The sequence below is a fragment of the Nerophis lumbriciformis genome, linkage group LG28 (assembly GCF_033978685.3).
Source record: "Nerophis lumbriciformis linkage group LG28, RoL_Nlum_v2.1, whole genome shotgun sequence".
Classification (NCBI taxonomy): Eukaryota; Metazoa; Chordata; class Actinopteri; order Syngnathiformes; family Syngnathidae; genus Nerophis; species Nerophis lumbriciformis.
This window is the reverse complement of record NC_084575.2, coordinates 4,478,946-4,503,427: the sequence shown is the minus strand read 5'-3', so window position 1 is coordinate 4,503,427 and position 24,482 is coordinate 4,478,946. Positions and strand designations below refer to the sequence as shown.

At 43.0% G+C, this 24,482-nt stretch overlaps 2 protein-coding genes across 3 annotated transcripts in view; one reads left to right on the top strand and one right to left on the bottom strand.

Annotated features, from left to right (window-relative positions):
- LOC133570623 (uncharacterized) overlaps nucleotides 1-23,932 on the top strand; it is a 102,049-nt gene extending 78,117 nt beyond the window's left edge. The window contains exons 1-3 of one of the 2 annotated variants that reach the window (XM_061923312.2): nucleotides 13,684-13,811; nucleotides 17,286-17,546; nucleotides 23,450-23,932. In XM_061923312.2, the coding sequence (XP_061779296.1) occupies nucleotides 17,297-17,546; nucleotides 23,450-23,904 (705 nt within the window). In that variant the 5' untranslated portion in view covers nucleotides 13,684-13,811; nucleotides 17,286-17,296 and the 3' untranslated portion in view covers nucleotides 23,905-23,932. Of the gene's footprint in view, nucleotides 1-13,683; nucleotides 13,812-17,285; nucleotides 17,547-23,449 lie in introns of those variants that run through there. The other variant, XM_072916620.1, reaches the window with a different exon arrangement.
- On the bottom strand, nucleotides 2,125-3,705 carry LOC133570602 (uncharacterized). The gene has a single exon (XM_061923284.2). It carries the CDS (start codon nucleotides 3,667-3,669, stop codon nucleotides 2,797-2,799), a length of 873 nt encoding a protein of 290 aa, XP_061779268.2. The 5' UTR covers nucleotides 3,670-3,705; the 3' UTR covers nucleotides 2,125-2,796.
- Nucleotides 23,933-24,482: the final 550 nt, after the last annotated feature.

The window sequence follows — 24,482 nt, the reverse complement described above, 5'->3', positions numbered from 1 at the left end:
ACATGCACCTGGGGATAGGCCCCTCCCACCTCCAAAGACATGCACCTGGGGATAGGCCCCTCCCACCTCCAAAGACATGCACCTGGGGATAGGCCCCTCCTACCTCCAAAGACATGCACCTGGGGATAGACCCTTCCCACCTCCAAAGACATGCACCTGGGGATAGGCCCCTCCCACCTCCAAAGACATGCACCTGGGGATAGGTTGATTGGCAACATTAAATGGTCCCTAGTGTGTGAATGTGAGTGTGAATGTTGTCTGTCTATCTGTGTTGGCACTGTGATGAGGTGGCGACTTGTCCGGGGTAGTACACCGCCTTCCGGCCGAATGCAGCTGGGATAGGCTCCAGCGACCCCAAAAGGGACAAGCGGTAGAAAATGGATGGATGGATGGATGGTTGTATTTTGTGAAAAGAATATTAGCACAGAGTTGAGAAGGAGCAAAGATCTTCAATAGTACTGAAATGGTAGCCGCTAGCAAACAAGAGTATGACCATAATAGAATTGCTTGTCAATGAAATTAATTAAATTAAAGAATGTCATACTTGAATAACATAAAGTTGAAATAAATGATGAAGATAAAGATTGTAAAAGCCAACAGGGGTAAAAGTTAGGACCACAGTCCAGATTGTGTAGGACATACTTGCCAACCTTGAAACCTCCGAATTCGGGAGATTCGAACTGTCCTGGATAAACTGAAATTCTTGATTCCATTTGTTTTGGAACTTACAAGCGTATTTCTTCATCTTACTCGTCGTCGGCGTCTCCAACACGCCATGGCTGTATCTTCCTTGTTCTTCTGCTTCGTCTCCCGTTGTGTGCGCAGTTGTGCACTCTCTAAAAGCCCTAGATGTTATAACGTGATTGGGCAGGCACGCTGTTTATATTGTGGAAAAGCGGACGTGAGAACAGGCTGTCGACTCGTCACTCAGGTCCACGCCCCCTCCAGCTCCGGCTAAAAATCGGGAGAAAATCGGGAGAATATTTGTCCCGGGAGGTTTTCGGGAGAGGCGCTGAAATTCGGGAGTCTCCCGGGAATATCGTGAGGGTTGGCAAGTATGGTGTAGGGGGGGATAATATATGTTAGCTAACTAGACAATCAGATGGACAGTGGCTGTACAGTATTATACAAGTCTACATTTAGTCTAGCTTCAAGTAACAATATTCAAATACTAACATTGTTGGGTAAAACAGAATTTGCTTTTATTCTGAATCCAGTGAAACAGATTGGTGGTTTTAGCTGATATAAAGACTTTCAGGTGTTTATATTTGTTTATGTTGAAGTATTTGGCAGACACTTTTATCCAAAGCGACATACATCAAAAATACATATAAAACAATAACTGTAAACATGATCATTTAAGGGAAGAATGTAATAGAAAATATCAATACAAAATGTCAAGAGAGAATAAACTCTGTGCTGCTGCAGCAACAGAGATACAGTCTATAAGATATATAGATATCTAATGTATTCATACATTGTTTATGTAGCATGTATATATAACCTCATCATATTCTTTCTTCAACTTCAAAATACGTGACCCTTCTCTGGGATTATATTCCCAGTTTTGATCTGGCAGGTCTGCTCACTTATAGCACATAAGAATATTCTATTACTGTTAAGCAAACTATGAATAATAAAACATGTGTCCTTTATCATAGCTGCACGTATGACAAAAAAGCGTGTGAAAATCAGTGGTATTCAGTGAGGTAAGATGAATGAAATGTTCATTGCTCCTGCCAAATGAATTGCACTGATCACCACTCCAAGATGGCGGCCCCGCGTCTCGTCAGCGCCAGTAGGCAGTAGCGCTCCATGCTGCCTACCCTTAGAACATGTCTATGCTCCCCGGTACAACTATTTTATTATATACTATTTACTTATTCTGAAAATAAAAGTAAACTTGTCCATTTTACATTTTCAAAACAAAGACAAAGAACTTATTTTCGTAAAAATAATCAAATATTTAGCAATGTATTGAAACAACAGTAGCATTAGGAAAGAGAAAAATAACAAAATAAATATTACACTCATGATACTTTCCCATGTTTTCTGAGATTGATAATGTTTGAGGGATTCTAAAAAAGGGGGGAAAAAACAACTTTAAAAAACAATTGTCATGTGTAGTTTTTTAATTAGAAATGTAGATTATTAAAAACAAAACTATCCTTCATAACCTTCCACATATAATGTTGCCATTTTCTCTAATCTACATATTGCATAAAGGGGACATACATATAAAACAATATTCATATTACAAAAGAGAGTAATAAAGGTAATTAAAAGAATGGATTATTGAGACCCAACAAATGATTCATAAATTCACACATTTTAAAATTGTATAAAACACAAGTGTTCAAATGATGTATAAAGTAAATAATAATATGCTTCCAGAAGTGGTCCAGAAGATGTTTCAGATGTGAACCAGTAAATATGAACTAAGAGGGATTTATGTGTACTCAAAAGCAAAGGTATGAACACATGTAAAACAAATATGTACATCATATAAAGGAGTTCATCTATAACATCATTAATAGTTAAAAAATATTTCTGAATATTTCCATACACATAAAAAGTATTTGTAACATGTTTTGTCCTGTTTATTCTCACCTTTACAGTCAAAGTGTTGTGTTCATTTTTAAATGAAAGTACACAATGTTCTATATTAAAACGTGTACTTGACTGAAAAAAAGCAATAATCTACAATATCTAATCTATAAATGTTAGAATATATGTGCTGATGTTGTTAGAAAGTCAAAGTTAAAGTTTAGACAGCTTATTACAAATCCTGCATCTTCATTTGCTGCTGCTGTTCTCACCAGCACACTTGTGTTTCTTACACTGGTACTTAGAAGACAATCTTTCACCACACACACTGCAACTCAACACTTTCTCTCCAGTGTGTGTTCTCATGTGTCTTTTCAAATGCGGACTTTGTACAAAACTTTTACCACATACTGAACATGTATGAGGTTTTTCTCCAGTGTGTGTACTCATGTGTCTTTTCAAATGCGGACTTTGTGCAAAACTTTTACAACATACTGAACATGTATAAGGTTTTTCTCCAGTGTGTGTACTCATGTGTGTTTTGAAATAGTCCCTGCGAGTAAAATCTTTACAGCAGATTGAACATGAAAAAGGTTTTTCTCCAGTGTGTGTTTTCATGTGTGTTTTGAAATGCTCCCTTTGAGTAAAATCTTTATGGCAGATTGAACATGAAAAAGGTTTTTCTCCAGTGGGTGTTCTCATGTGTACTTTCAAATGTGGCCTGTGTGTAAAATCTTTACCACAGATTGAACATGAAAAAGGTTTTTCTCCAGTGTGTGTTCTCATGTGTGCTTTTAAACTTTGATTTATTATAAAACTTTTACCACATTCTGAGCAGGAAAAAGGTTTTTCTCCAGTGTGTATTCTCATGTGTACTTTCAAATGTTGCCTATGAGTTAAACCTTTACCGCAGATTGAACATGAAAAAGGTTTTTCTCCAGTGTGTGTTCCCATGTGTGCTTTTAAACTTTGATTTGTTACAAAACTTTTACTACATTTTGAGCAGGAAAAAGGTTTTTCTCCAGTGTGTATTGTCATGTGTACTTTTAAATGTTGCCTATGAGTTAAACCTTTACCGCAGATTGAACATGAAAAAGGTTTTTCTCCAGTGTGTGTTCCCATGTGTGCTTTTAAACTTTGATTTGTTACAAAACTTTTACCACATTCTGAGCAGGAAAAAGGTTTTTCTCCAGTGTGTATTCTCATGTGTGTTTTCAAATCGTGCCTATGAGTAAAATCTTTACCGCAGAATGAACATGAAAACGTTTTTTCCCAAGTGTGTGTTCTCATGTGTGCTTTGAAATCACTATGGTATTTAAAAGTTTTGTGACAGTGAGAACATGTGAAGTGAGTGTTGTCAGTGTGACATGTTGCATCATCTTTAGAGTCTTCATCATCAGTGTCAGGAGAGTGTGACGTTGTGTCCTCACTATCTGATAGTGGAGCTAAGATCTTGTCTGCTTGTGATCCTCCACAGTGGTCTCCATCAGCTTCTGTTGTCATGTGTTGTGTTGAGCTGCTGCTTGGAGGCTCCGCCTCTCTCTTCTCCTCACTTTCACCTTTGACCTCATCATCTTCACTCTTCACAGGGACACCAGTCACTGGCATCTTGGTGACATCAACCTCCTCCAGTCCTTCAAGATGCTCTCCCTCCTGACTGATGCTGTGTTCCTCCTCTTCGTCCTTAATGTGAGGGCTCAGTGGGTCCACCGCTTTCTCTTTAAAATGGGGTGTCAGTGGGTCCTGCACTTCCTTTTTAAAATGAGGGATCAGTGGGTATTCCTCTTCCTTCTTAATGTGGGAGGGCTGTGGCTCCATCCTGAAGCTCCACTGCTGTTGCTCAGGGTGAAGATGTTCTTCACAGACGTCTGCAAGACAAACACACCATCTCTGTTCAGTCACACAATGCATTCAGTACTTTTACATGCACTTAGGAAAAACAAGTTCTCGTATGAACTGTCTTGAAATCTCAGTGACGCACAAACACGCTGCTCTTTACAACATTATGCACAGGACAATAAAAACAAACCAGGACGACAGGACTTTTTACTATGGATGGACGATATGGTTTAAAATTGATTTTGTGATATATTATTTCATATAGAATTACTAATAGAACCATTTTAAAACAGGCTACACAGGCTCCTAATTTAGTTGCTGAAATATGCAGTAAAATATTACATCATATATATATGTCCCGGCAAGAAATCTGCGTTCAAAGAACTCCGGCTTATTAGTGATTCCCAGAGCCCAAAAAAAGTCTGCGGGCTATAGAGCGTTTTCTATTCGGGCTCCAGTACTATGGAATGCCCTCCCGGTAACAATTAGAGATGCTACCTCAGTAGAAGCATTTAAGTCCCATCTTAAAACTCATTTGTATACTCTAGCCTTTAAATAGCCCCCCTGTTGGACCAGTTGATCTGCCGTTTCTTTTCTTTTCTCCTCTGCTCCCCTTTTCCTTGAGGGGAGGGGGGCACAGGTCCGGTGGCCATGGATGAAGTGCTGGCTGTCCAGAGTCGGGACCCGGGGTGGACCGCTCGCCTGTGCATCGGCTGGGAACATCTCTACGCTGCTGACCCGTCTCCGCTCGGGATGGTGTCCTGCTGGCCCCACTATGGACTGGACTCTTACTATTATGTTGGATCCACTATGGACTGGACTCTCACAATATTATGTCAGACCCACTCGACATCCATTGCTTTCGGTCTCCCCTAGAGGGGGGGGGTTACCCACATATGCGGTCCTCTCCAAGGTTTCTCATAGTCATTCACATCGACGTCCCACTGGGGTGAGTTTTTCCTTGCCCGTATGTGGGCTTTGTACCGAGGATGTCGTTGTGGCTTGTGCAGCCCTTTGAGACACTTGTGATTTAGGGCTATATAAATAAAGATTGATTGATTGATTGATCATTTCCAGTATTATTTTCTCAAAGAAAGTAACCAGATATTAACAGTAAATAAACAAGTACATTAATAATAATTGTTTGGACAAAATAATACAATTAGAAATGACACAATAGGTTACTGCATATGTCAGCTGCCAAATTAGGAGCTTTAGTAACCCGCTTTGAAATTCTTCTATTATCAATCATATACCAAATGATATATGGTGACATATATTGTTATTAGGATATAGATTTGAGGTCATATCGCCCAAACCAAACATTGGTTCGCCGAGTCATTTTGTTTGGCCCACCAAATATATTTATTTTTTACATTCTTCAGATGTGTGTGTACGTTTAAAATGTGGTACTACTGTTCTATATCACGTGGAAGTGTCATGTCATGGGGTTGGTGTGCTATTAAACTAGGGGTGTGACGATACGGTCAGCTCACCAAAGGATATTCGATATTGGCTTTAGGAGAACGAGACGATATTCTGGTGGTTAACATGATTCTTACACATATGTGTACTTCATGTGTATATGAATGTACTTTCCCTTGTGTGCTTAGTTTTTACTGTAACTTCATTGTGGATAATATCTATAAACAACCTTTTTCATCTTTAATTTGAAGGACTGTTTACTTATCTGACAAATTCAAAGGAAACTGCACTTTTTTAAAATGTCGCCTATCATTCACAATCCTTATATAAGACATATGTTTTTCATTTTCATGAATTATAATTAGTAAAAAAACGTAAGCAAAAATCAGCTAACATTGGAGTCAATGGGAGCTCCTCTATTAGACCCACAAAGTCCTCCAAATAACCATCCAAAAACTGCCAACAATACTCCATTTACATTTTGTGACCTGAATAATAACCAAGTATTAGCGATATTGTTATTATAAGCGCTAACGTTAAGGACCTACTTTTAGCGGTGCATTGATAACAGAAATAACTAGCTTATGTTGCTATATTGACATACTGAGCTGCTTTATCGCCTCTAAGATGGTGAAAGCTAATTCTAGATTATAAATCATTCTTCTCATTTATGTAGTAGAAGGTTGTGGACATAAACCAAGAACTTGGTCAACTTTGACATCCAACTTAGACCTGAAGATGGCAAGAAAAACACGAAAATATGCTCTTTTGCACCCACCCTTTTTTAACCCTTTGTGAGGATTAATTCTTCATCTAAACGGGAAGATATGAACATCCCATCAGTCGGCATCCCAGTGAGAGCAGACATTGTATGCTTAAAATGAGCAAGATATGTAAATATGACATGTTATTAAGAATGTTACTACATTACATATATACTTACAGTGTGTATTTAAAATGTTGAAGGTTTTAGGATGTTATTTAGAGCACTTTATAGGCAGAATAGAGCGGCTACCAATGACTCAATTGTTAGCTAACTTTTGCTAAGGTTTATTTTCTATTGAGGATGCATTAACCATCGACCTGCTCAGTGGCCTTGTGGTTAGAGTGTCTGCCCTGACACTGGAAAGTTGTGAGTTCAAATCCTGGCCAAGTCATACCAAAGACTATAAAAATGGGACCCATTGCCTCCTTGCTTGGCACTCAGCATCAAGGGTTGGGGGTTAAATCACCAAATGATTCCCGAGCGCGGCCTCCGCTGCCCTCACCTCCCAGGGGGTGAACTTGGGGATGGGTCAAATGCAGAGGATCATTTCACCACACCTGGTGTGGGACTACCGTTGGGACCTTTACTTTAACTTACATAGGGACTGTGAATGATTCCAAAAAGTGCAGTTCCCCTTGAAATGAGAAAATAGAACAACAAGATATCATGTGAAGTGAATTATATTTATATAGCGCTTTTCTCTAGTGACTCAAAGCGCTTTACATAGTGAAACCCAATACCTAAGTTACATTTAAACCAATGTTAACTGGGAGCAGGTGAGTAAAATGTCTTGCCCAAGGACACAACAGCTACGATGGCAGAAGCTGGGATCGAACCTGGAACCCTCAAGTTGCTGGCACGGCCACCCTAGCAACCGAGTTATACTGCCCCAAGTAACAAGAACAAAATTGTTATGATCCGCTGCCCGGATCATATTTTTTGTTTACGTTTTCAAGAGACTTGTGTTTTTGGTTAGTTTTGGACTCCTTGAGTACCTGTTTTGTACACCTGAGTTTGTTTTCATGCAACAGTTGACGACTTTTGTTCTGGCTCGGTACCTGTTAGCTTCCACGCTTATCTTCCTTAGTTTTGACCTTCTAGCTCCCATGCTAGCTCTTTTAGTTTTTGCCTTATGTGCTATGAGCACCCTTTTCTTTGTTCCAGTATAAGTTATTTATTAAATAAATACCTTCTTACCTGCACGCTGTGTCTGACGCCCGTCTGCATTCCTGAGAGAACGAACCCCGCATCACAATGCGCCCCGGTCGTCACAGTACGAGGCAAGCAAAGAGTTCTTTCGCATCGGGCATGACTGAGGTGGATGAAGAAGGTGCGTGGATGGTCCTCCGAGCGATGGAGGCAGAGACGCTCCGCTGCAATCCAGATGACGAGATGATATGGGGACCTGGAGGTGTTCTGGTCCCGATCAACTCCATCTGGCCCGGGGAGGTCCGCTCTCAGCCCGCTCGCACGCGTCAGCGAAGGCGGAAGTCGCACAAAACGGCTTCAGCTCGGGACAGAGACGCGCCACCCCCGCAATTCTTCCCTCCGGAACACAGCCAAGCAGCCCAGGATTCCCCTCCGCCGATGTTTGGTAATCCCATCACTCACTTTGCCAAACAGTTCACTGATTGGGCTGTCAGTCAGCTGGAGACCCGCGCGGATGATGTCATCCTGTCCACTGGTGATGATGTCATAGACGAAGACATTTTTTTTAATTCAGTCAATTCTTTCTGTCAGCCGCCTCCAAATGACTTTAATTCAACAATTAAATACTATCAGGACATTTTTGTTAATTATAAGTCTAGTCAGTACCAGTCACATTCTGGTTTTCAAGCCCCACCCCCTATGGCTCAAGCTCCGCCCACTCCTCTGTTTTCTCCCTCCTGGTCGTCCCTACAGTCCACTATTGAATAGCAGAATAGTCAATTTGGACAATCAAAAGGGGAGGAGCCTACCCACCTCCTCACCTCCTCCCTCCCACCCCTAAAGACTTTTCCAGACTGCACAAGACGCGTCTGGGATCCACTTCTTGAGGGGGGGGCTAGTACTGGGTGCTTTGCTAGTGGGCGGGCACAGCTGCGCCCAGCCAAGCCCAAAACTCCATGCCGGCCTCCGCCACCAGACCTTCGGCATGCTAAGCCGCAACCCCCGGCCAGGCCACCTCCGCCAAAGTCACGCCCAGCACCTGCTCCAAGGCTGGTTCTCGCACCAGCACTGAATCCAAGTCTGGTTTCCGCACCAGCACCTGTTTCCACGACAACGACAGCCCGGACGCCTGCCACTCTGACGCCACCATCAACCCTGGTGGTCCTGCAAACACCATCCTCTCCACCTCCTGCTCCATCGCTGCAAAGCACACGAGACCCCGCAGTGACTGACCAAGTAAAAAGGGCATTGCACCAACAGGCCAAACAACTTGGACAACAGGAGGAACAGTTTGGCGTTCTTGGGGCTTGCGTCAATGCCATGGCGGAACGCCAAGACGCCCGCCTTGATGTTTTGGAGAGACAGCTGGGCAGTATACTCTCCGCGCTGCAGGTGATGATTCCCCCTACGGCCAACCCAGCAGTCCAGCTGAGACATCCACCACCCGCAGATACTCCGTTGCCTGCTCCGCCTCTGGCTCCGCCCACACCGACAGACGAGCCGCCTGCTCCGCCTCTGGCTCTGCCCACGCCGACGGAGGAGCCGCCTGCTCCGCCTCTGGCTCCGCCCACGCCGACAGACGAGCCGCCTGCTCCGCCTCTGGCTCCGCCCACGCCGACAGACGAGCCGCCTGCTCTGCCCACGCCGACAGCGACGACGCCTTCTGTTTCCACGGCGACGATGCCTTCTGTTTCCACGGCGACGACGCCTCCTGTTTCCACGGCGACGACGCCTCCTGTTTCCACGGCGACGACGACGCTTCCTGTTTCCACGGTGACGACGACGCTTACTGTTTCCACGGCGACGACGCTTCCTGTTTCCACGGCGGCGACGACGCTTCCTGTTTCCACGGCGACGACGACGCTTCCTGTTTCCACGACGACGACGACGCTTCCTGTTTCCACGGCGACGACGACGCTTCCTCTTTCCACGGCGACGACGACGCTTCCTCCTGTTTCCACGGCGACGACGACGCTTCCTCCTGCTTCCACGGCGACGACGACGCTTCCTCCTGCTTCCACGGCGAGGTCTGCTCTCTCCTCGTCGTCTCAGCGACCTCGGGTGTTCTGGCGGCGCAAGCGGCGCTCTCGGACGTTAGCGTATGGACGCCAGTGGCGCAAACAGCAGCGACACCCGAGACGTAGTCGCAGAACTCTCCGGCTGCTGAACTTCTGGCGCCACTCACGCCCACCTTCTCGGCAGCCACAAATGTGGCCTTTCCGTGGTCGACCGCCTCGCCTCCGGCAGCGGCGTTCCATTCGCCGCCGCCACCTGACTCGTCCCCGGTGGATTCGGGGACATGTGACCTGGCGACCCTCCGCCAAATCCTCCCTCCACCTTCCCTTGACTCTTGAACTTTGTTATAGTTGGGGGGGTTTTAGTTTTTCTAGGGGACATCTGGAATCTGTCCCTTAAGGGGGGGGTACTGTTATGAGCCGCTGCCCGGATCATATTTTTTGTTTACGTTTTCAAGAGACTTGTGTTTTGGGTTAGTTTTGGACTCCTTGAGTACCTGTTTTGTACACCTGAGTTTGTTTTCATGCAACAGTTGACGACTTTTGTTCTGGCTCGGTACCTGTTAGCTTCCACGCTTATCTTCCTTAGTTTTGACCTTCTAGCTCCCATGCTAGCTCTTTTAGTTTTTGCCTTATGTGCTATGAGCACCCTTTTCTTTGTTCCAGTATAACTTATTTATTAAATAAATACCTTCTTACCTGCACGCTGTGTCTGACGCCCGTCTGCATTCCTGAGAGAACGAACCCCGCATCACAATGCGCCCCGGTCGTCACAAAAATACATTAATAATAAAATGCCTAATAGCAAATGTGATGAATTTATCTTTTTACTGTCCTTTTTCGGGCTTTCCCTTTTAAAGGGCAAAGTCCTCGCAGGGTCTTTTGTCCTAATGACTGTCTGGTTAAAGTGAGGAGACTATAATTTAGGAAAACTATTTATTTACAAATGGACTAGAATAAGTCACTCATTTTTACAGGTAGCTAAAGTTGGGATATAATTAAGATAATGAAGGATGAAGTGATTAAGAAATGTTTAATATAGATTAGAATAGGCCGTGCAACTAATCATATGTCCTGAGTTCCAGTTGAAACTGGGTGCAAGTTCATGCCCACGCACATACACTCTTATCGCCCACATTCTTGCCACGGTTTACGTGGCTTCTTGGCCCAGGTCTGAAGGACAACACCAGATATGAAGTCAGAGTCCAGGGAGAAAAAAGCAGAAGGAACCTTCCTGGTGTTACCTGATGACACGACCACCAAGCTGCGACACCACTACAAAGGCTCCTCCATGCTCGTGCTCGTACCACCTGGCTTGGTAGGCTCGTACCCGCCTACCAAGCCAAAGACTTAGGTCCAATGACGAAACAGGGCGTAGCTGCCGCTGATTGGACCGACACGCAAACACCACATTTTCAACACTCCCAGTTGTCGGTTAAAAACATAGCTATGGGCTGCACTTTGGACACACCTGCTGTAGGAACTAGCAGCTACACAACAGCTAAGCTAAAACAGCACATTTAAGCATATCAAATAATTATAGTTGCTTAATACGTACACAAATTCTCCAAAACAGAAGTCGGATAGAAAGTATCCAGTAACAAAGGTGTCCGCATAGTTCAACTTTCTACGCCATGAGCTTGACTAATGAATTATTGTGGCCACTAGGTGTTGTGAAAGATCAAATCGAACAATTGCAAAAGCATCCGTCCTAAGGTTAGTGTTTTTATTATATTTGTGTCAATATGTATAAGCATCCTCAGCCTTCCCGGTAAGGTCTATTCAGGTGTACTGGAGAGGAGTTTAGACCGGATAGTCGAACCTCGGATTCAGGAGGAACAGTGTGGTTTTCATCCTGGTCGTGGAACTGTGGACCGGGTCTATACTCTCGGCAGGGTCCTTGAGGGTGCATGGGAGGTTGCCCAACCAGTCTACATGTGCTTTGTGGACTTGGAGAAGGCATTAGACCGTGTCCCTCGGGAAGTCCTGTGGGGAGTGCTCACAGAGTATGGGGTATCGGACTGTCTGATTGTGGTGGTCTGCTCCCTGTATGATCAGTGTCAGAGCTTGGTCCGCATTGCGCCGGCAGTAAGTCGGACACGTTTCCAGTCAGGGTTGGACTCCGCCAAGGCACCGATTCTGTTCATAACTTTTATGGACAGAATTTCTAGGCGCAGTCAAGGCGTTGAGAGGATCTGGTTTGGTGGCTGCAGGATTAGGTCTTTGCTTTTTGCAGATGATGTGGTCCTGATGGCTTCATCTGGCCAGGATCTTCAGGGGGATGAGAATCAGCACCTCCAAGTCCGAGTCCAAGATTCTCGCCCGGGAAAAGGGTGGAGTGCCATCTCCGGGTTGGGGAGGAGACCCTGCCCCAAGAGGAAGAGTTCAAGTACCTTGGAGTCTTGTTCACGAGTGAGGGAAGAGTAGATTGTGAGATCGACAGGCGGATCAGTGCAGCGTCTTCAGTAATGCGGACGCTGTATCGATCCGTTGTGGTGAAGAAGGAGCTGAGCCGGAAGGCAAAGCTCTCAATTTACCGGTTGATCTACGTTCCCATCCTCACCTATGGTCATGAGCTTTGGGTCATGACCGAAAGGACAAGATCACGGGTACAAGCGGCCGAAATGAGTTTCCTCCGCCGGGTGGCGGGGCTCTCCCTTAGAGATAGGGTGAGAAGCTCTTTCATCCGGGAGGAGCTCAAAGTAAAGCCGCTGCTCCTCCACATGGAGAAGAGCCAGATGAGGTGGTTCGGGCATCTGGTCCAGATGCCACCCGAACGCCTCCCTAGGGAGGTGTTTAGGGCACGTCCGACCGGTAGGAGGCCACGGGGATGACCCAGGACACGTTGGGAAGACTATGTCTCCCGGCTGGCCTGGGAACGCCTCGGGATCCCCCGGGAAGAGCTGGAGGAAGCGGCTGGGGAGAGGAAAGTCTGGGCTTCCCTGCTTAGGCTGCTGCCCCTGCGACCCAACCTCGGATAAGCAGGAGAAAATGGATGGATGGATGGATGGATGGATGGATTTGTAACACAACTTGATGTTTCTTGAAAAAAGCGTCCAGTAGTTGATGTTGTCGCTCCTTCTCCTCTTTTTTTGGACAAAGTTCCTCCTCATACTCTGCTATTGTCTTTTGTTTTTTCCTAACATTACAAATATTTCTTCAATGGCAGCAGTTAGTCGCTGATTCACTCACATCATTTGTAATGTAGACATGTTCACACAATAATAACACTTTACACTTACATTGGATCTCTACTTAATGTAGACATGTTCACACAATAATAACACTTTACACTTACATTGGATCTCTGCTTAATGTAGACATGTTCACACAATAATAACACTTTACACTTACATTGGATCTCTACTTAATGTAGACATGTTCACACAATAATAACACTTTACACTTACATTGGATCTCTACTTAATGTAGACATGTTCACACAATAATAACACTTTACACTTACATTGGATCTCTACTTAATGTAGACATGTTCACACAATAATAACACTTTACACTTACATTGGATCTCTACTTAATGTAGACATGTTCACACAATAATAACACTTTACACTTACATTGGATCTCTACTTAATGTAGACATGTTCACACAATAATAACACTTTACACTTACATTGGATCTCTGCTTTGATGTGTCGATCACTTCCGCCTCTCTTTGTTAGCAGCTAACAAGCTAAGCTAAGCAGCAGGCTAGGCTAGCAGGTCAAAGTGCACTCAGACTAATGTATCCGCATACAAACAATGACTCTGTTAAACGACATACATGTGCACATGGACGTTGTAATTAAGACCAAGAAAGCATAATAACCAAAACAAGGTATTCTCCGTCAGACGCCATCTTGTTTTGTTCTTCCTCCTGTGTGACGTCATCGAGGTGTTCTCAACCGCGGAACAAATGTTGTCCAAACACGTGTTTCACTGGGACAATAGTGAGTGGTGCACACTTCCTTCGCCCAGCCACAGAACAACAGAAAGTGCCATTTAAGAGTTGCTGGTGTAACAATAAGAAGAATATATTCCACTCCTCTCTTGTACATGCGGCTTATGAGGTAATATACATTATATATGTTTATATTATTTACCTGATATGTTGTTCGAAGCTAACGTGCTAGCGTTAGCCAGCTAGCAGGCCTTTGTAGCAAATGCGAGCGTCTGAGGAGTGTATTTTATATGTTCTCTATGACAATTATATTGACTTATTTAATTCCTTAACTGTTTTTTTGCTGTATAGTACAGTCACGCTTAACATCATTAAACATTTGTTACTAGAAAGGAACGAACGTCTCGTAATTTAAGTCTGGAATAAGTCACATGGTATAATAATAATAATAAAACATTTTATTTGGTATAGCACTTTTCAGTGTACTCAAAGACGCTTTACAGGATAAACATTAACATTATTATTATTATTATGACAGTGTAATATAATGTATTACACATACATTGCAGTAGTCTACTTTGTGTTGGTGCTAACTTTATTAGCAATAAATACAAATTATGTTGTTTGCACGCACTTCTATTACCTTGATAACATCCATCCATCCATTTTCCGACCGCTTGTCTTTTTTTTGGGATGGGGGGGTCCTGGAGCCTATCTCAGCTGCATTCGGGCGGACATATGAAAATTCAATCAACTGATGCTTGTTATTACGAATACACTATTTGCACAATTGTAAATGATTATATATATATTATATATGTAAGTAAATATTTAATGAAATAAATGTTAAATACACTCCTCAGCCTTCCCGGTAAGGTCTATTCAGGTGTACTGGAGAGGAGGCTACGCCGGATAGTCGAACCTCGGATTCAGGAGGAACAGTGTGGTTTTCGTCCTGGTCGTGGAACTGTGGACCAGCTCTATACTCTCGGCAGGGTCCTTGAGGGTGCATGGGAGTTTGCCCAACCAGTCTACATGTGCTTTGTGGACTTGGAGAAGGCATTCGACCGTGTCCCTCGGGAAGTCCTGTGGGGAGTGCTCAGAGAGTATGGGGTTTCGGACTGTCTGATTGTGGCGGTCCGCTCCCTGTATGATCAGTGTCAGAGCTTGGTTCGCATTGCCGGCAGTAAGTCGGACACGTTTCCGGTGAGGGTTGGACTCCGCCAAGGCTGCCCTTTGTCACCGATTCTGTTCATAACTTTTATGGACAGAATTTCTAGGCGCAGTCAAGGCGTTGAGGGGATCCGGTTTGGTGGCTGCAGGATTAGGTCTCTGCTTTTTGCAGATGATGTGGTCCTGATGGCTTCATCTGGCCAGGATCTTCAGCTCTCACTGGATCGGTTCGCAGCTGAGTGTGAAGCGACTGGGATGAGAATCAGCACCTCCAAGTCCGAGTCCATGGTTCTCGCCCGGAAAAGGGTGGAGTGCCATCTCCAGGTTGGGGAGGAGATCTTGCCCCAAGTGGAGGAATTCAAGTACCTCGGAGTCTTATTCACGAGTGAGGGAAGAGTGGATCGTGAGATCGACAGGCGGATCGGTGCGGCGTCTTCAGTAATGCGGACGCTGTATCGATCCGTTGTAGTGAAGAAGGAGCTGAGCCGGAAGGCAAAGCTCTCAATTTACCTGTCGATCTACGTTCCCATCCTCACCTATGGTCATGAGCTTTGGGTTATGACCGAAAGGACAAGATCACGGGTACAAGCGGCCGAAATGAGTTTCCTCCGCCGGGTGGCGGGGCTCTCCCTTAGAGATAGGGTGAGAAGCTCTGTCATCTGTGGGGAGCTCAATGTAAAGCCGCTGCTCCTCCACATCGAGAGGAGCCAGATGAGGTGGTTCGGGCATCTGGTCAGGATGCCACCCGAGCGCCTCCCTAAGGAGGTGTTTAGGGCACGTCCGACCGGTAGGAGGCCACGAGGAAGACCCAGGACACGTTGGGAAGAGTATGTCTCCCGGCTGGCCTGGGAACGCCTCGGGATCCCCCGGGAGGAGCTGGACGAAGTGGCTGGGGAGAGGGAAGTCTGGGCTTCCCTGCTTAGGCTGCTGCCCCCGCGACCCGACCTCGGATAAGCGGAAGAAGATGGATGGATAAATGTTAAATAATAAAAATGGCTTTAATATACTGTACACAAATTGAACATGCATCAATATTTTGTTTGTAATCGAATCATGAGGTACCCAAATATTCTCAAAAAAAAAAAAAAAAAATATATATATATATATATATATATATATATATATCTTTCCAAAAGTATTTGGCCACCTGCCTTTACTCACATAAGAACTTGAAGTGCCATCCCATGGAATTGTCCAACATGTTTTGGTATCCTGGAGCATTCAAAGTTCCTTTCACTGGAACTAAGGGGCCAAGCCCAACTCCTGAAAAACCAACTTTACACCATAATTCCTCCTCCACCAAATTCCACACTCGGCACAATGCAGTCCGAAATGTAGCGTCCATCAGGTTGCCAGATGGAAAAGCGTGATTCATCACTCCAGGCGTCTCTACTGCTTTAGAGTCCAGTGGTGACATGCTTTACACCACTGCATCCCACGCTTTGCATTGGACTTAGTGATGTATGGCTTAAATGCAGCTGCTCGGCCATGGAAAGCCATTCCATGAAGCACTCTGCGTACTGTGCGTGGGCTAATTGGAAGGTCACATGAAGTTTGGAGCTCTGTAGCAACTGACTGTGCAGAAAGTCTTTGCACTATGCTGACCTCTGTCAGTTCACGTGGCCTACCACTTGGTGGCTGACTTGCTGTTGTTCCCAAACTCTTCACTTTTCTTATAATAAAGCCGACAGTTGACTTTGGAATATTTAGGAGCGAGGAAATTTCATGATTGGATTTGTTGCACAGGTGGCATCCTATGACAGTTCCACGCTGGAAATCACTGAGAGCGGCCCATTCTTTCACAAATGTTTGTAGAAACAGTCTCCATGCCTAAGTGCTTGATTTTATAAGTGATTAGGACACCTGATTCTCATCATTTGGATGGGTGGCCAAATACGTTTGGCAATATAGTGTATGTATATTCTCACGCCAGCACATTTCTTAAGGTGTGAGTGAGGTTCGACCAACATACTATTGCACGGCCACACTCGCTGGTACTTGTTACACGTGCTTCGCTGCACTTCTGTTGGTTTTAAGAATGTTGCTTTCGCAGAAAGAAGAACGAGGAGAGGATATTGCGTGTAAAAGTAAAGCAAACTAATCACAGCTCTGCAGTCCTGGTCATCGTTGACGTGAGGTCAGACTATTTTGGAGGTGCACATCAAGGTTGGCTGGTAGGTTGGTAGTGGGAGGAGCAAGTTGGCGTCACTCGATGCTGCAGCACAATGAAACTTTTATACGTGCAGACTGACTTAACCTCTTAAAGCCCAAGCTGTTTGTTTACATGATTTTTTTATTTCTCTTTGCTATTTGGGCTTATTGGACCCAAATTAGAATAAAAACTAAGAATCATCTTTTGATATGATGTACTTAGTCCATAAGTACACAAACATGTACTTCATGGAAAAAATATTATATTTGATAGACTAAAAAATATTTGTCACATCTGTTTGTTTGTGTTGTCTTGCAGACGTCCAACAGATGAACGCTTGTCAAGAAGAACGTGCCCTTCAGCAGCAGGGGGGCTCCTCTTTGAGGCAGGAGGATCCACGGCACCCTTACATGAAAGAGGAAGAGGAGGATCTACACATGAAAGAGGAAGAGGAGGGAGAGTGTCCTGTAGGGCAGGAGGAGGATGAAGTCAGCAAGTTTCCACTGACTGTCGTCTCTGTGAAGACTGAAGAGCATGAAGACAAAGCACCTGAGTCCTCACAGCTTCATCACAGTCCAAGTAAGCACAACATCCACATATCATCTAATACAATGTTTGTGACACATGTTCATCCGGGGGCCACATTTATGACTAAAGATGGAGATATACTTGCTTTTTAACACGTCCATTTAAAAATAAATGCTCATCAATCATCAACAGTGTAATTGCTGGGGTGTAACCATGTGACCTAGAGGCCGTCCTCCTTACCTCACCTGGTCAAATGAAGGCAAACATTCAATATGGCTACTGTTTATTTACCTTTAGCAGCACATATGTCAGCATATTTCAAAGGTTTAGTGGTGAAGATTAGGGATGTATACCAAGTACCATTTTTTTAGTACTGGTTCCTAATTATGTCCTCCATGAGGACCGTGAAGATTCTGGACTAAGGACACAACTATTTGTATTTTTAATTCCAGCTGACTGACGTAACTATGACACGTTGTCACATTGAGTTCAGCTGCCGCTGCTACACATTAAAATCAGCTTTGAATAATAACAAATAAGGAAGCAACAACATGCAAAAGTTTGATGTGTGTGTTATTGACAAGAAGATGACATAACTGCATTTCACCTTGCACTGCACACATAGCTGACTTCTTTAAGACTTCAAATAAACAGCTGTTTTTTTTTTCTTTTTTCTTTTTCTTTATTTAACCAGGTAAAATCCCATTGCGATCAAATATTTATTTTCCAAGGGAGACCTGGCCAAGAGGGCAGCAGCAAGGTTACATTAAAACAGTAAACAACACATAAAACATTAAATGTACAACATTAAAACTTGCTGACATAACACATGTGCATACAGAGAAGGTAGACTGCAATCCTTTCACAGAAGCTTTAAACTCATGTCATGTAACAAGGGTTTGAAGTTGAATATTGGATTGTAGGTTATTCCAAGCCTTCGCTGCTGAAAACCTAAATGCTTTCTTGCCCAGTTCAGTTCTTACTTTGGGGACGACAAATTGCAGAACATTCATTGAAAGAAGATTGTGACTTCCTTGTTTCTTTGTTAAAATACAAGACGGATAAGATGGGGTGATACCCAGAATGGTTTTGTAGATGAACACATACCAATGATTGAGGCGTCGAGCACATAAAGATGTCCAGTTAACTATTGAGTATAACACACAATGGTGAGTAAGTTAACCATTGAGTATAACACACAATGGTGAGTAAGTTAACCATTGAGTATAACACACAATGGTGAGTAAGTTAACCATTGAGTATAACACACAATGGTGAGTAAGTTAACCATTGAGTATAACACACAATGGTGAGTAAGTTAGTGATGAATCTCAGTGCCCCGTGGTACACACTATCCAGCTTGTGGAGACAACCAGCAGTAGCATTCATGTACAACACATCTCCATAGTCAATAACATGTACATTTGTTGTTTCCACCAATTTCTGTTTCACAGTAAAAGAAAAGCAAGACTTGTTTCTATAATAAAATCCCAGTAAAAGTTTCAGGTTTTTTTTGCAACATACTGAATGTGCTCCTTAAAACTCAAGTGGTCATCAATTAAAATCCTAAATATTTAAAAGCAGATACTAACACAATTTGTTGCCCATTTCTTGTTCAAATGTTCTCACACAGTGCTGATCTTACAGTTTTTGACGTGGTAAAGAACATACACTTAGTTTTCTCTGCATTTAAAAGCAGTTGAAGATAGCAAAGTTGTTCTTGTACTCTGTCAAATGCTTGTTGTAGATATTTAAAGGCCTCAGCAGGAGTGGGTGCTGTGCAGTATATGACAGTATCATCAGCGTAGGAATGGAAAGTTGAGTTCAGAATATTCTGTCCAAGATTATTAATTAATAATGGGCCCAACACAGAACCTTGAGGGACACCCTTTTCCACTTGCAGTACGTCCGAGAAGGAACCTTCTATCTGAACAGCCTGAGTTCTACTTGTGAGGTCATTTGCAAAGTATCCAAATGCTTGCTGAGAAAAACCAATAGCTGAAAGACGTTTGATTAAAATGACATGATCAACAGTATCAAATGCCTTTGAAAAGTCAATAAAGAGGGACAGACAGCACTGCTTCTTGTCAAGAGCTTCAGTTACATCATTTATAAACTTCATAGCAGCAGTAACAGTACTGGGATTTCTGCCAAAACCTGACTGAAATGGTGACAGAATAAAGTTGGTGTCCAAAAATTATTTTATCTGTTCACTGATAAGGGATTCAAGCACTTTTGCCAGAACAGAGAGTTTAGAGATCGGTCTGTAATCATTTAGATTACTAGGAGGCCACGAGGAAGACCCAGGACACGTTGGGAAGACTATGTCTCCCGGCTGGCCTGGGAACGCCTCGGGATCCCCCGGGAGGAGCTGGACGAAGTGGCTGGGGAGAGGGAAGTCTGGGCTTCCCTGCTTAGGCTGCTGCCCCCGCGACCCGACCTCGAATAAGCGGAAGAAGATGGATGGATGGATGGAGGGTCACCTCCTTTTAATAGGCGGATTACAAGGGCATATTTCCAATCCGGGGGGATTTCATTTGAAATTCGAGTAAAATTAAAAATGTGAGTCAGTGGTCCAGCTATAATTTCAGCTGCCAACTTTAAAAAGAGCGGCTCTAATTTATCTGAGCCAGCTGGCTTTCTAGGTTTAAGTTGTTTTAGAGCCCTCATTACCTCTGTTGTGGTAAAGGGCGTGAAGTTAAAAACCTGGGTATTTTCAACGGTTCTTTCCGGAGTTAGCGGAACTTCAGTAAAGTTGTCAGAATTATTGAGAAAACCAGAGGAAATAAAATGATTATTATAATGACTACCCATTTCTCTTCTGTCACTTACTCTGACACCATCAACAAGTATACTAGGTGGGAGATTGACTGAATTACAGCAGGCGGACAAAGATTTGATGATTTTCCCAAACTTCTTTGGGTGTTTGAGGTTTTCAATTGTTGTGGAGAAATAAAATTCTGATTTGACTTTCCGAAGGAGAGAGGTAAATTGATTCCTTAATTGTCTAAAATTCAACCAATCTGCTTCCAACCCTGACTTGCGTGCCCTGGCCCAAGCAGCATTACGCTCATGCAATACATCTGACAGGTCCGATGTAAACCACTGATTGTCACGTCCTTTAACCCTACATTTCCTAAAAGGGGCATGTTTTTTCACTATACTCAAGAAGTTTTCGTGAAAATATTTCCAAGCCAGTTCAACATTATCAAAAAGAGCAATTCTATCCCAATTAAAAAGATGCAAGTCATGTAAAAAAGCTTGCGTCTCAAGTAATTTCATATTACGTTTTTCAAGAAGACGAGGCTTGCTTTTAGGAATCCTTGTGTCTCGCACTACTGCAATCACACAATGATCACTCACATCATTAGGGAAAACACCAGATGCAACACATTTAAAGGGCATATTTGTTAGAATAAAGTCAATGAGTGTAGCTTTTTGAGGGCATTTAGGATTAGGTCTTGTAGCTGAGTTAATTAATAGTGTTAAATTTAGAGATTCACACTGTGCTTTCAAGGAGTCGGACACAGATGTGAGCCAGTCCCAGTTCAAATCACTATTTCCTTGTATTTCAGTTGAGACAGAAGCTTCACAAGAGTAGATAGGGAATTACTAAGGGCAGATGGAGGCCTATAACACCCCACTACCATAATGTGGTGATTTCTAGCTAATTCAATTTCAAGTGCTAACAGTTCAAGTTCTTTACTTACTGATTCAGAGAGCACTAATTTAACATCAAACCTCTGCTTAATATATATGGCCACTCCACCACCTTTTCTTTGTCGGTCAGTACGATAGACATTATAGCCATGAATGTAAATATCTTTATCAAGCACAGATTGCTTAAGCCAAGTTTCAGATAAGACTACAATATCAACATTTGTTGAGTTCATCCAGATCTTTATCATATCCAGTTTAGAGAGTAAACGCCGAACATTGATATGAATAATCCCAAGACCAGATCTAGTTTTAAAATCTGCAGGTGTAAAACATTGTGTAGGTGTATCAGGGCCTGGATTAGTCTCAACATTCCCTGAGAGCAATAACAATAATATAACTAAACATTTGCGCTTAAAGTTACGATCTTTTGAGTCGGTCTTTAATCTGTGAAAGTAAGTGCTCACAATAGGGGAGGATGCAGTAATGTTGACGTGATCTCTCAAAACAAGGAAACAATAAGAATGAATGGACTCTACCATAGTATGCAGCCATTTTGTTTTGTCCAAAGTCACAAAAATCTTCAACTGAGATAAGGCCGAGGTTATTTTGTAGCTGCCACTATGATGAAATGTCAAATTATCAAATATGTCAAACTGTGCATCTTGAAGTAGCATAGCTTGTGAGTGGGGGTGACCAGACCCATTTGGGACACCAGTAAAACCACACAAAAGTATAAAACACAATATAATAATTTGTGACATAGTGAGAGGAGAAGTTACACTTGTTTTACCACTTTTGAAGATGTTAGCAGACAGGGCTGAAGACTAGCAACCAAGGCCGACGGGTGGAAGCCTGTAGACGAAGCCAATGGCTGGAGGCAAGCAGCAGGTCGATGGAAGGCTAGTAGGCAGGTCGATGGTGGAAGGCTAGCAGGCAGGTCAATGGTGGAAGGCTAGCAGGCAGGTCGATGGTGGAAGGCTAGCAGGCAGGTCGATGGTGGAAGGCTGGTAGACAGGTCGACGGTGGAAGGCTAGCAAGCAGGCCGATGGTGGAAGGCTAGTAGGCAGGTTGATGGTAGAAGGCTAGTGGTGTGGTTGGTAGAGTGGCCGTGCCTGAGGGTTCCTGGTTCAATCCCCACCTTCTACCAACCTAGTCACGTCTGTTGTGTCCTTGAGCAGGACACTTCACCCTTGCTCCTGATGGGTCGTGGTAAGCGCCTTGCATGGCAGATCCCGCCATCACTGTGTGAATGAGTGAATGAGACGGGATGAATTTGCTAAGTACAAAAATGAGTCAACATTTTTGAATGAAATAAACTGCTGTTCTAAATGTGTCCTCTAGATGTCGCAATAGCAATTCTTTTTATCTTTGTAGATTATGCTACATATGTAAAACACAACTAAAACACATGATGTTAGCGCACCAGTCGCAGAAAATGAGCAAACTACATCAATAACATCCTGTAATTTGATTTTGATATTATTTATTTATCTTGATCGATTGAAAATGAACACCAATGAGTTGACTGATGAACATTATCACATAATTGATTCTGAAAGTGTAAAAAAGGACAACTAAAGATAGAATACTATTGTATGTAAAAAAAAAACCAACATGATTTATACATTTTCAGAATGTGTTTGTTCTATTTTTATACAAAGGAAACAATCTGCAGTTGTCTTTATTTTTACGTTATCTTGCCGTGATTTTACCAGTCCGGCCAACTTGGAGTAGATCTTTCTCCATGTGGCCCCCCATCTAAAATTAGTTTAAACACCCCTGGCCGAGTTCTTCCTGCGAAAAGCAGATACGAGAAAAAAATCTAATTATGAAACGGAATAGATCCCTTAAGATTTGTTGAGTAATATCAAGGATTATCCGTCGGTGGCGTTCTCAGACGTGGAACTATCTTGAGTTCCAGACGTCATTTTACACCACAAATTATGGTTAAGTTTAGAGATAAAGTTTAGGTGTCATAGACCGTATACAGAATAAAATATTTACACACTTTATATCAGTGAGTGTAAAGTTAAGAATGCCTCAATCAATGCTGTCTTGTACTTATAAAAAAAACTTGCTCCTCATCAAATTTCCAAGTCTGTTTTTGTACTCACTTTTGAATTAATTTTAGTGGCTGGGACAAAAGGAAGTATTTCCCGTGTTTTTATTGGTTGTTTTGCTACACACTTTTAACACAACACACGAAAGAACACAAATAATGTCATTGTGTTAACAGTGTCAGTCCAAAACTATTTATATTCTCTCTTTATCTTATTTACTTATTTACCAAACAGACGCTCAACAGCCCCTTCACATTAAAGAGGAAGAGGATGATCCACAGCCAACCTACATTAAAGAAGAAGAGGAGGATCCACAGCCCACCCACATTAAAGAGGAAGAGGAGGATCCACACATTAAAGAGGAAGAGGAGGATCCACAGCCCACCCACATTAAAGAGGAAGAGGAGGATCCACAGCCCACCCACATAAAAGAGGAAGAGGAGGATACACACATTAAAGAGGAAGAGGAGGATCCACACATGAAAGAGGAAGAGGAGGGAGAGTGTGTTGTAGGGCAGGAGGAGGATGATGTCAGCAAGTTTCCACTGACTGTTGTCTCTGTGAAGACTGAAGAGCATGAAGACAAAGCACCTGAGTCCTCACAGCTTCATCACAGTCCAAGTAAGCACATATCATTTTATTCTCAGGGCATTCAATCCATCACAACTGGACTGTTCACTTTGTCTTAGAAGACTCATCCAAGTAGGCTTCATCACTTCATGCTCATACACTTCAAGTCTTAAATCTAATCATTGGAATTTAGAGGGGAACTGCACTTTTTTGGGGAATTGTTCTATCGTTCACAATCATTATAAAAGACATGATGGTGGATATATAATTTAAAAAAAAATCGCATTCTAAGTAGGGCTGGGCGATATGGACTTTTATTAATATCTCTATTTTTGGATATTTTTAGTCCATGTCACGATACACCATATATATGTGGATATGTTAAGTCCATGTCACGATACACCATATATATGTGGATATGTTTAGGCCATGTCACGATGCATCATATATATGTGGATATGTTTAGGCCATGTCACGATACACCATATATATGTGGATATGTTTAGGCCATGTCACGATACACCATATATATGTGGATATGTTTAGGCCATGTCACCATACACCATATATATGTGGATATTTTTATTCCATGTCACGATACACCATATAAATGTGGATATGTTTAGGCCATGTCACGACACACCATATATATGTGGATATGTTTAGTCCATGTCACGATACACCATATACAGGTAAA